The 12,470-nt window shown below is 43.6% G+C and overlaps 1 protein-coding gene across 9 annotated transcripts in view; it reads left to right on the top strand.

The window, feature by feature from the left end:
• Positions 1-10,663, top strand: part of nrcamb (neuronal cell adhesion molecule b) — a 42,615-nt gene extending 31,952 nt beyond the window's left edge. For 2 of the 9 annotated variants that reach the window (XM_088378658.1, XM_088378656.1), the window contains 19 exons: positions 19-162; positions 449-560; positions 639-805; positions 872-1,019; positions 1,099-1,223; positions 1,341-1,370; positions 1,707-1,808; positions 1,900-2,100; positions 2,171-2,241; positions 2,426-2,651; positions 3,048-3,163; positions 3,229-3,433; positions 3,564-3,686; positions 4,043-4,219; positions 5,342-5,461; positions 5,602-5,763; positions 6,237-6,368; positions 6,534-6,612; positions 8,611-10,663. In XM_088378658.1, the coding sequence (XP_088234784.1) occupies positions 19-162; positions 449-560; positions 639-805; positions 872-1,019; positions 1,099-1,223; positions 1,341-1,370; positions 1,707-1,808; positions 1,900-2,100; positions 2,171-2,241; positions 2,426-2,651; positions 3,048-3,163; positions 3,229-3,433; positions 3,564-3,686; positions 4,043-4,219; positions 5,342-5,461; positions 5,602-5,763; positions 6,237-6,368; positions 6,534-6,612; positions 8,611-8,866 (2,696 nt within the window). In that variant the 3' untranslated portion in view covers positions 8,867-10,663. The remainder of the gene's footprint in view (positions 1-18; positions 163-448; positions 561-638; positions 806-871; positions 1,020-1,098; positions 1,224-1,340; positions 1,371-1,706; positions 1,809-1,899; positions 2,101-2,170; positions 2,242-2,425; positions 2,652-3,047; positions 3,164-3,228; positions 3,434-3,563; positions 3,687-4,042; positions 4,220-5,341; positions 5,462-5,601; positions 5,764-6,236; positions 6,369-6,533; positions 6,613-8,610) is intronic. The other 7 variants (XM_088378659.1, XM_088378657.1, XM_088378663.1 and 4 more) reach the window with 5 other exon arrangements.
• Positions 10,664-12,470: the final 1,807 nt, after the last annotated feature.

Genomic DNA, 12,470 nt, shown 5'->3' with positions numbered 1-12,470 from the left:
AATATCCCCCACGAATAGACGCCCCGAAGGACCACAGCCGAAAAGTGGAGGACGACACCATCATATTCACCGATGTGCAGATGGGATCCAGCGCCGTGTACCAGTGCAACGTCTCCAACCAACACGGCTACCTCCTGGCCAACGCCTTCGTTAACGTCTTGTGTAAGTCCAGATTTAGGAAACTGTCTTCATCCCCGTGGAGCAATTTAGAAGCAACTTGATTAGATTGGGTATAAAAAGCAGTGGGCAGAGGATAGAGCCCTGCGTGGTGGTGAGGCCAGACAGGCTCATTAAGATTGAAGTTCTGGTGGAACTGCTCTGCCAAGATATGTGGGGCGATAAATTCAGAGAGGTCTGCGAGCAGAAGCTTCCGATAACAAAATGAGCCAGATGCAGATCCATTCACATTGATTAGCGGCATCGCTATTAACTCGCTTCGTTTTCCCAGCCGAGCCGCCCAGAGTGCTGACGCCGGCCAACGCGGTCTACCAGGTCATCAAGAAACAGAGAGCCCTGCTGGAGTGCACTTCCTTCGGCTCGCCCATCCCCAAAATTACCTGGTGGGTTAATGAGCCTTGAACCGGGCTGGCTAATGTTCCAGGAAAAAAGTACCGATGGAGTTCCTACCTCCGTCTCAGGTTCAAGGAGAGCCCTTCGGGCATGCTAGACGCCGAGACTTACGAGGAGCACGACAACGGCACTTTGGAGATCCGTATGGCTCAGCCGAGGAATAGCGGAAAGTACACCTGCGTGGCCCGCAATTCTCTCGGTATCGACGAGAATCACGTGCACCTGGAGGTCAAAGGTAAGCAGAAGTTGGACCCCCTCATTCCGCTTTGAGACTTAAGTACCGGCTGTTCTCTCTTATCAGAACCGACGCGGATCCTGAAGCAGCCCGAGTACCGAATGGTGCAGCGTGGCAAGTCGGTTGTGTTCGAGTGCAAAGTGAAGCACGACCCCTCGCTCGTGCCCACCATGACGTGGCTCAAGGATGACGGGGAGCTCCCCGATGACGAGAGGTAAAAAATAAATGATTTTTGTCATCTTTTATTAAAGAGCTAATCTGAAAATATGTTTTTTATGATTTTCTTCAAACAGATTTGTGGTGGACGCCGACAGCCTGACCGTCGCCGACGTGATGGAAAGCGACGCCGGCGTGTACACGTGCATCATGAACACAACGCTGGACCACGATTCGGCCAGCGCCGAGCTCACCGTTGTCGGTACGTTGTGATATGTTAGAGGTTTATTTTTATTGGATTTTCTCTACAGATGGTTTGCAGTCTTAACATGAATATTGACTTTAATTTAATATTCCGTTTCCCACGCCGACCCGACAGAAGCCACACCGACACCGTCTGTTGTCAACGGTAACACCTGAAGCGCACGTGGCTTTTCAGATGTGCTCCATTTTTGTTTCGGGATCATTTTATTTTTCTGTCAAGTGAAGCGGATGCCATTTGATGATTTATATTCCACTTTGATTTTCATTGTTCTGTATGAAGGCAGCTCGTTAGCATGTCACTTGGAATCATCTATTGGGTTAGCTCATCTCAAATGATCCCTCAAGCTTGACGTATATTTATTCATAAGCATGAGGCTCCGCTTGCACGAGCACGTCTTCATTTGTGTCTTTTCGTGACACGGAACCGACGGCGGCCATCTTTGGCGTCGACTCACATGCTGTGTGCCGTGTCTTCCGTCAGAGCGGCCGGAACCACCGAGCGACCTGGAGCTGACGGACCACAAAAAGAGAAGTGTTCAACTCACCTGGATTCCCGGCGACGACCACAACAGTCCTATCGAGAGTACGTGCGAATCTAACGCTGAATGTTCGGAAAATCTAAATCGGTGTTAAGCCAAGCTCAAACAAATTTGATCAAATGTTCTTTTCCCCAGAATTTTTGATCCAGTATGAAGACTCTCTCCACCACCGCAGAGGACACTGGCACAACCTTACCGAGGTTCCCGGGAGCAAGACCACAGCTCACCTGAAGCTGTCGCCCTACGTTCATTACACCTTCAGAGTCGTTGCTGTCAATTCCTTGGGTACCAGCGACCCCAGTTTCCCCTCCAAGATGTATAAAACCGACCCCTCAGGTACTGGAAACCCAGAGTGAAATCTTCTTTGCTACTGAGTGTAACTTCTATTTTTATTCTCTCCTAAAAGCTCCAGATGAGAATCCAACAGATGTGCATGGATTTGGGACTGAACATGACAATCTTGTCATCTCATGGAAGGTAATTTATTTATTTTTTTTTTTTAAATGAAGTACCTCCGACTTGACAAAAAACGGACATTTATTCAAAAAGAGGTCAAGTGTGCCTGCTTCAAGCTGTGTCTTGCCACATACATAAAACAAAGAAAATTGCATGTTATATGATTTTAAAAAAATAATAATCTTTCTTTTTTTTTTTCCCGTAGCCGCTGTCAGGCCTCCAAGCCAACGGGCCGGGGCTCCATTACAGAGTGATGTGGAGACAAAAGATGATGGAAACCGACTGGATCACGGCAACCGTGGCCAACAACTCCAAGTTTGTTGTGTCCGGAACGCCCACGTTTGTTCCGTATGAGCTCAAAGTTCAAGCCGTGAATGACTTCGGCGCAGCGCCTGAGCCCGCCGTTGCCTTAGGCCTTTCTGGAGAGGATCGTAAGTCCGACTGCTCTTCTCACCTTTGCAAAGTGTGGCTGCTCAAATGAATATTTACACCGAAACTTTGTTCAGCGCAAGGGTTGCGTTCTCGCTAAAGTGTTACTGCACATTTCAGTAATTTTGGCTAGCATGCTAGCTAATATTGTTAATGAGCTTCATTTGTTGGTTTGTATTGAATCATTTACTAAAATTACTAAATAGTTGTTTATGTAACATGGTTCATATATGTTCGATAAAAATGACGTTGATTTGACGTGTTTTGGCACCATCTTGTGGCATCTATGCGCAATTACAACCCCATTTTCGAGGCGCATCAATCGTATGATTTTTATTTTGAACTTCCCTCATCCCTACAAAAAGCACCAATATTGTACGTTTGTTTCATCGCGACAGTTCCGATTGCCGCTCCAGCGTCCGTGCAGGCGTACGTGCTAAACAGCACCCTGGCGGAAATCCACTGGGATCCCGTGCCTCCAAAACTAATCCGTGGATACCTCAAAGGCTACAAGGTACAGCATAATGAGCTGGGGAATCGCCAGAAGCACAAGACTGATGATCCCACTTTTTTTCGCAGGTGTATTATTGGCGAGAGCGCAGTCTGCACAAACACAACCCCCATCACGCGGAGAAGCAGATCTTGACCTTCAGCGGCAACCACAGCAAAGGAAAGCTGCCCGGCTTGCACCCCTTCAGTGTGTATTCATTTAACGTCAGGGCCTATAACGGCAAAGGAGAAGGTCCCCCGAGTCACAACCAGCAGTTTGAGACCCCCGAAGGAGGTGAGAGGAGGAATTCTTGCCATCTCTATTCGAATTGATGTTAAGAACGAATTTTGAATCGTCGGTCAAGAACTTTTTGGCCAATGAATCGTTTCAGTCACAATTGTGTGCCTCTAATTTATTTCCACAGTTCCCGGAGCGCCGACATCCTTGACGGTCACCAACTCCAATTTGGACTCTTTAAGCCTTGAGTGGAACCCTCCTCGGGACCGGAATGGACTCCTGACAGGTTACACCCTCAAATATCATCCGGGTGAGCTTCTCTCTTTTTTACTCAGGACTACAGAATATCATTGACGAGAATACTGCGTCATTAATGTCAATGATGAGTATTCTCGTCGCTGGCTTACAAAGAGATCCTAAACTTCATGTAGTCTTGTACCGTCACAAACGATAAAGAGGATGAACCAACGAATAGCGTCACCGTTGAATAGGACTCAATCACACCAATTAACAAATCACCTTTTGTCATTCCCGCCTCTTGTACCTGAACCCTCTTTGCTCCAAAACACTTTTTTCCACACTTGTCATCATTGACACTTGAATCCCACCTCCATCCTCCTCTTGCTTTATTCAACTTACCTTCCCAATCATCCCGCCATCTCGTAGTCAATAACTCCAATGAGCTGGGCCCAGAGGAGGAGCTGGCCCTGGCCGCCAATGAGACCTCGGTCACTTTGCCCAACCTCAAGTACAGCACGCGCTACAAGTTTTATTTGAATGCCAAAACGCGCGAGGGGCCCGGCCCGGTTGTTACGCAGGAGGCCATCACCATCGTGGACGAAGGTAAGCGTGAAATGTATCCCAAATTGATGTTCTTAATTCAGTCATTGATATAATTTATTTTAAAAAGTCCAAATTAAAAAAAATCATATAAGCCCACAATAGGCTTAAAACAAATCATGTGACATCCCTCAGCCAATCAGTGAATGACAATAATAAAGATTAGCCAATCAGTGAATGACAATGATAAAGATTATTAAATGAAAAGTGCAGTCGCACCTTACTGAATTAGAATATGGTGGAAAACTCATATTTAATTATTTTATTCAACATAAAAAAATTGAATATTTAAATTAAACATATGGGCAAAACAATATTTATCTACACATCGAAATCAACAATAAACTGTTATTTGCTGTCATATTCATTTCAAAGCTACCATTACACAGCTTTTAAAAATTGCAGTCATATTCTGTGTTTTCAAATCGTTGTGTCATCGTTATTCGAGCAAACGGCATGATGCACTGCTCGATCCAGTTGCATAGCACCACCCCTGCCAACGGGTTGTGTACGTTTTGTGTATGTGTTGGTGTGTTTGCAAGTGTGCGTACATCCATATCGATTGTGACTTGTTATTTCTCCATCTTATCTGAGCTCTCATGACTCATCTCGACAAAGACATTGGCGCGGGAAGCAGTGGTATATATAGTGATGCATGGTATACGGGCATGCGCATCCGCCCCCTCCCCTACCTTGCACATGTCATATCGTTTGGCATTGCAAAGAAATATTCCACTCATACCCAAAGATGTTAAAATGGTACAGTGGAACCTCCAAAGTTGAACTTTTTTTTTTGGGAAGCAGCAGTTCCTCAATCCTAAAGTGGATATTCCATTATTGTTTCAGCAATGTTGTTCTCCCCTGGTGCGATATTTTGTCAGTTTTGGTTCCAATGGACGTTCCACCGTATATGACAAGTTCCCCGGCATGGAAAATCTTATTTGTTAGCCCCGCCTCCTTTTTTTATTTTTTTTTGGATCATGCATCCCATCCTCGATGTTGCCCACGCATCGTCACGTGTTTGCACCTTCAATTCCATCCTCCGGTTGCCTAGAGCGCTTTGACCCCCGCTAGCACCTTAGCACCATCACGCCTGCCAACAGATGTTCTCTCTTGTGTGTTCAGCGCCGGCGGCCAGTCCTTTTGGCAGCGTTAACTCCTCCAGGGGAGAGGACGGCACCCTGATCAGTTGGGAGTACTGGGGCCCGGACAGAAACATTTATTTAGAATACATAGTGGAGAACAGTAAGCAAAGTCATTTTATAACCTTAATAAAGTGGCTCATGAGCATCTAGGAGTAGAAAATAGTCACGATGGAGTCCGACAGTCACATGCGCCGTGACATCTCCAAGTGTTGTTCGCCGTCCTCCCCCCCTCCCCTGCAGGTGAAGGCGAAGACGAGTGGCGCAAAGAGCCGGTGAACGGCTCTCAGAACTTTATGCTCAAGGGCCTGAAGGAGGGCCTCTCCTATAGGGTGCGCTTGGTGGCCCAAGGTCACGCCGACCAAGAGCCCCATCGCTCCAAGGAGCTCACGGTGACGGTGCCAGGTGAGGCGTGTTCCTGGGCCCACCATTTTTTTTTTTAGCGGTACATTGTATGGTTGCGGTCGTGTTATTGGGAGTTGTCGTTTTGTTGTAGCGCTAATATAGTCGTACGCTACGTGGCTTGCATTAATATCTAAAAGTCATCCTTAGTGAACCTGTGAGTGTGCGGATGATGTTTGTGTGTTGTTTTTGTGTTCTTGTGATTACGATAAATCATTGCATCTTCCATGTAATATTTGATATGTTCAATGTTGGGTAAGTTACAAATTCTAAATGTCCTACACACACACACACACACTCCCGTCGTTGCATTTTCACCCAACACTGGATGTTTCTAACCCTTCCGTCATGAACGTGGTTAGCAAGTTAACCAATCACGACCCACCGCTGAGCAAGTAGATAGAACAACAACGTTCCTCCGTGTCGCCATTGCAAAGCCGATGAGGTGAAAGCGTCTTCCTTCCTTTGCTTGTCAGCTGTGGCGAGCAGACAGGTGGACATCGCCACGCAGGGTTGGTTCATCGGCCTCATGTGTGCCATCGCCCTCCTCATCCTCATCCTCCTCATCATTTGCTTCATCCAGAGGAACAAAGGAGGCAAATATCCAGGTAAGCTAGCATCCCCTTTCTGCATAAAATAACCATTTTTGTATTTGTGACCTGAAAGAACACAAATGCTGCAGCAGCACATGTGGACAGACGATATCGTTGCCATAACAACAACGGCAAAACACCCGTTTTAGTGGCTAATTTCTTTTCCTGTTTCGGACGTAGTCAAAGAGAAGGAGGACGCTCACACAGACCCGGAGTTCCAGCCCATGAAAGACGAAGACTGCACTTTTGGGGAATACAGGTGAGAGAACGCGATCGAGACTCAGTTGCCCGTTTAAACCCAGCGACTTTCTAACCGGGCTGGAGCTCTTTTTTTACCACTTATGACTGACAATGATGAACAGGAAATGCCCCGCCCCTCCATTAGCCAAAAAGCACTTTTAGTTTTTGGGGCGGGACGTCCGCGGATGGCACATTTTTTGGACTCTTTGCTCGATAAGACTCTTCAGGTTCTCAGGATGAAAGGGGGGTCTGTTTCTTCCATTCAATTCATTCATTTGCAACAGAATATGAATAATAAGCTACTCAAGACAGCGATCAAAGCTCACCGTTAAGCTATGCCTGTTAGCATCCCGAACGAGGTTGCGCACAGAACCAAGCACTTTACTTGCAACATTTCTCTATATTGTCTTTGTGTTTTCATGTTTTTTATGACTGTAATGTGTACAAATATGATGGGGTCCAAACAAGTATTTTTTTCTTAAAGTACTTTATATTTTTTTTGTATGTATAACCAAATGTGAGTTATAGAATTGATATTAACATGCATATCTATATGTACAGGAAAATATTTAGTTATATATATGTGTGGGATGCATGTTGTGAGCTGATAGACATTTATGAGGATATTAAAAATATGCATTAGCTTATAATGTGTTGGATTGTTGGTCGAACAATGCATGTTGTAAGGATTCTGTTACTTGGGGAGCGGTAGCAACGGAATTTTATTTTTTGGTGGGGGTCATAAGTAAGCCAATTTTTTTCCAATTCCATATTTGCTTGTTAGTTTCTCAATAAGTCACATGCGAGACCTCTTTGCTCCCTGTATCATACAATTTACACGCGAATACGTGTAGGGGGAATCCCTCATAAAAAGAGGTAAGGGTGATGTCTTACATGTGTGTTTGTGTGAGGGTGGGTGTCACTGTGGAGAGAAGAACAAAAAAAACCAAAAAATTGCTCGCTTGAAAACGCATCGCAGGCCTGTCAGTCATCAAGTTGAATATTTGCAAAGTCATAAAGCCTTTGTGGTGTCTGAACACACTGAGTCAGTCTGTAATTTGGACGTGACATACTTAAGTTGTTTGGGCAATTGTATTGACGTACATTTTATTAATTTTTTGTGGTTTAGCAGAAAAAAATAGTTCCTTGACATTCTCATAACAGCTAACATTCACATTGATATTTGCAAAAGCTGTGACCCAAGCACTTAATTAGATAATGAAAAGAAGGGGCCCCGAGATAGAGCTGTGGGGAACGCCAGGTCTGACTGGAGACATAAAAGTTTATTGGGGCCTCGAAGACACGCCTCTTGCCTCTTACAGCTTAGTCAAGTCTACTTTTGCTAGCCTAACAAAATTCAACATCAATCAAATAGAGAAGACCCAATACTTTTGCCCATGCCGTGTCGAAATTGAACAAACCTTTCAGCATCATGACGGCTTTATGCTTGTGTGTCATTGACGTTCAACTCATGCACATGAAGGAGAATTTACGTTTCTTTGATCCGTATGTTGAAGACAATCATGCTTGCTTCTGGATTGGTTGCATTTCTTTTGATGTCATTTTTTTAGTTTGCAATCACAGCGTTTTTATGTGTCTGTGACGCTGCAACACAACACATTTGACCACCTCATGTCGAATTTGGTTTCAAGGGGAATCCAACCAGTGTGACATTGCTTGACTTCTATTCCCCTGTTGCTTGATGGAAACCAACGAATCACTCTGAATTTTTTTTTTTCAGACTTGGAGCTAAACAAATTCAAAATTGTTACTAAATCTTACACCGGTGATTAATTTACCGTTAATCTATCGATCTCTCATACAACATTATATCTCTTGATTTAGAGATAAGTAAATTTGATCTAACTAATCTCAGTCATCCCCGTGAATCATGTGACCTCAGTTCCAGACACACACCTTAAGCTGTTCGCTCCATCTCAAAAAAAAAAAAAAAAAGTTGCATCCGGCACATCATCATCATCACCTCTAACGCCTTGCATGTCATTCTCTCCTTCAGTGACAATGAGGACCATAAACCGTTAAAAGGGAGCCGCACGCCATCGAGCGGGACGGTTAAGCGGGACGACAGTGATGACAGTTTAGTAGACTACGGGGAAGGAGGCGACGGCCAGTTCAACGAGGACGGCTCGTTTATCGGCCAGTATAGCGGAAAGAGCGCCAGCCGGGACACCACCACCGGCGCCGAGGGCCTCGAAAGCTCTGAGGCGCCGTCCCCGATTAATGCAATGAACTCCTTGAACTCCTTCGTGTAGCCTCACCATCCAACAAAAAGGACATGTACGCGGCATTGCGTAACTTTCACTGAGTCGCTTTTAGGAAGCCGATAACCGAAGGCCTTTACCATTAACATCCCCTCTTTGGACTAAATAGACATTTTCACCAGTATGGTTTGGTTTCCATCTCTCCTTTTAGAAGTGGCTACCATTTCTACCAACAGTTTTGATTTTTCTGTTTGTTAGTTGCAAAATTGCTAGCTAGCTATCAGATTCGTTAGCACACAAACTAGCTATCTGTACGTAGCAAAACATAACACAATTTTCCAGAAAACTGTAATGGTATTTTAGCATTACAACTGTGTGGCTAGCTAAATGCTAGCCAGCATACAAAACTTTGTACACATTTTTGCTACCTCCGTGGTGTGCAAAAGGCACAAGGGAAGAGTTTTGGGGTTCGTTTGTTAGCTCGCTAGCCTACTTTTCATTCAGTTAGCAAAAATACTTTGTGGTGCTCAGGGATGGAACAGTACCCCACCAAAATCATAATGGTAGTGTCCATCTGTCATCTTCCATAAACCAGGAAGCAGGTTGCCACCTAAAAGTGGATACAAATATGGTGATAAACGTTACAAAGCTTGTGGTGACCCACGATTTTTTTCCCCGTATTAAGCGAGAGCATCACAGGCATGCTAGTCGAGTGTTGCATCATGAATCGTGGCATGGCATGTCCCCATCCAAAACCATGCACACCCCTGCCCTAATTTGCGCCTTAATTTGACCTTTGCTAATTGGTGTGCTAGTGCCTTTACTTCATGCTAAGGGCCGTATTACATTTATGACAAAACATGCTGGGACATCAAGCTAGTGCTGTCTTAACTAAGCCTTGTTGCATGAGCTGATGAAGTCCAATTTCAATTGATTCAAAGAAACTATTATAGTATAAAGATCCAGGATTTTGGGATACATTTTTTGGAAATCAAACAAACCCAATATGTAAAATAATATTTTAACTCGGTTACAGATTTTCCTCAGCAGGGTTGAGTTGTCTGCCGATATAATAAAATTTTTGCTTTTACGAGTTTTATTTTGTTATTGAGGGGCGGGTCTAAGGGAGAAAATATGGCGCAGATTTTTTTCAGGATAAGCAGCACACTTTCTTAATTGCTTGGTTGAGTTGTCAACGCAACGATCACATTAAAAATGAAAATATCCTGCAGCATACACATCTTTTATCCATTTTTTTTACAATGATAATAATGTGTTGATTTGTACTAACGACGCTTCTTGAGAGCCTTTATATGGGATCAAGGTTTCTTTTTTCTTAACTTGCATCAAGTTTGACTTTTGTTTTTATTATTATGGTATGGTATGACTTGTAGAATATTTTGTTGAAATATGTAAATATACCCTTCAAGTGGATTGTACAGGGCTTGCGAGGGAGGAGACGTGCATGATTTCTAATGTTCATAGGACTGTATTAAATGTAGAGAATATATATATATAAATATATAAATATACAGTAATCCTTTTTTTGCTGTGCATTGTGTACATACTCAATGTTATTCTGTAACAAACTGGACAGAAACAAATCATATACGCCTGATTGAATTATTTTTTTTCCCAGATATTGCTTGTCCGGGTGACATATTTCTACACTGCCAAAAAAAATGTTGTTTTCAACAATATTTCAGCTTGTTTTTTTTGTATTTAAGAAACAAATTTGTACTAACACAAAACTTCAGTTGTTTGTATGTAATTTCTTTTTGTTTTAGTTAAAGTATGGATCTTCATACGGGAGCTCTATTGAATGAATAAACAATCAGGTTCCTCCAATTGTGACTTGTTGGTGTTAATACTTGAGCGCCCCCTAGTGACAGCCATGCACTGACGCTGATGGAGACAAGCAGCTGCCCTCTTACCACCCTTTTCTGATTGCCCCCATCCTTCAGTCCTTCAACCCCCCCACCCCTGCTCCCACCACTTATCCAATTCCCGGCGGATTCATTTTGCGTCGTCCGCCCGTCTGCCTCGGCGTCCATTATCTTCCGGCCTCCACGATTGAAGGGCATGTGCAGCAGCTTTTAGCTCCACCTGCAATCAGGTTTGACCTGAAACCTCTGAACATTAGCCCATTGAGGTTTTAGACTTAGTGAAGCAGGATGTAGTTAATGATAGTTATTATTTTTAACACGATTCTAGGGCTTATTTTAATGTTTCGATTATTTTGTCAATTCATTGATGAATTGTCATTTCCATCCCTTTCTTCGAAAACAGGCCATTATTTCAATTAGTTGATGCAGAATATGCACAAATCCTTTTTAATGTGGGCCAGATGATCAAGCATGTCTCCAAAACCATGCAATGGGGACTGTGCCACATTTCCATTCCGATCTCAAGTCTTCTGTTCTTCAAGGCAAACAAGTCAGTCTTTCATTGTTCCATCTTCAAACCCAAACGTCCTTTGGTGCACAATAGTCACATCCATATCACCTCCCCCAGTCACATGACTTGCTTCGTTATAATCCTTTGCACACCCTAATTTCTATCCCCCAAGCGCCCCCATTGAGTCCCATGTGTATATAGTTGAAGGGTGAAAGGGGGTGAGGATTGGGGGGGGGCTACTTTTGCATGAGCCCCTACGCAAGATCATTGAGGCTAAATCCTCATTTATCACCGCCAACCTCCTCCTCCTCCTTCTCCTCGGCAAGATGACAGCCTCCCATTCTTCCTTCCAGACAGCAGCGTGTTTGCTCTTCCTCTTTTTCAACCTCCTGGTAACAATGTCGTACACCGGCGAGGCCTCGTTCGTCTCTGTTTGCTTGGTAAGAGAAGTCGTGTTTGTCCGAGAGTTGAACACATATTGCGTTTGGAATAAATTGAGCGCAAAATTGATATTCTTGCTGTTCTTATGTCACCAAGTCACTCTTTGCTTGGGCAGCGACATCTCTCTCGGAGTGGAAAATTGTATTTACTCAGCAATTTCTTATTGTAAATTATAATATCCTCCTCCAAAAAGATTTGTTGATGAAATGAGAATCGATGAACGGGAAAAAACTATTAAGCAAGTAAAAGGAAAAGTTAAAAAAAAAGAGTAAAGCCTCCTGTTTGGTGCTATAGCATATCATAGTTCTAGATTATTTTAGTATTTATCATTTTATGAAGAATTTATTCAGTTCCCCCCCTTGCATCCAAGTGGGCTCAAGTCCTTTGATTAATTCAAGGCCACTCTCCCTCACAGATCACTGCATTATTGATAGGGGTGCTGTCACAACATCAGAGTATTATTTGCGCTGCGCTGTTTACATCCAAGATTTAAATGTAATCCCGGCGGGATTGTGGATTTGGACTGACACATGGTCACGGCCTTGCCATCATGAGATGTGCCCTTTTCATGTGGGCCCGCTGGAAACAGGCAGGAAAAGCCTTTCAACAAATAAATGTTGCTGTTGGGTACACTCACTTCATGCAGTAATGTGCTAATATAAAGTCATTTAATCCTTGTAAATTAACAGATTTTATCTTCATTGGATCAAGTATTCAGGAGCTCATTTGCCTTGATTTTGGAAACAGTTTAATCAAAGCTAAAAGAATGTGTAGTTTTTCTTCATATTTTTTTTTACATTTTTTCCCTTTTTTCCGA

The sequence above is a fragment of the Syngnathus floridae genome, chromosome 6 (genome assembly GCF_059516105.1).
Source record: "Syngnathus floridae isolate MCC-2025c chromosome 6, RoL_Sflo_1.0, whole genome shotgun sequence".
Taxonomy (NCBI): Eukaryota; Metazoa; Chordata; class Actinopteri; order Syngnathiformes; family Syngnathidae; genus Syngnathus; species Syngnathus floridae.
This window is presented reverse-complemented; position numbering and strand designations above follow the sequence as displayed.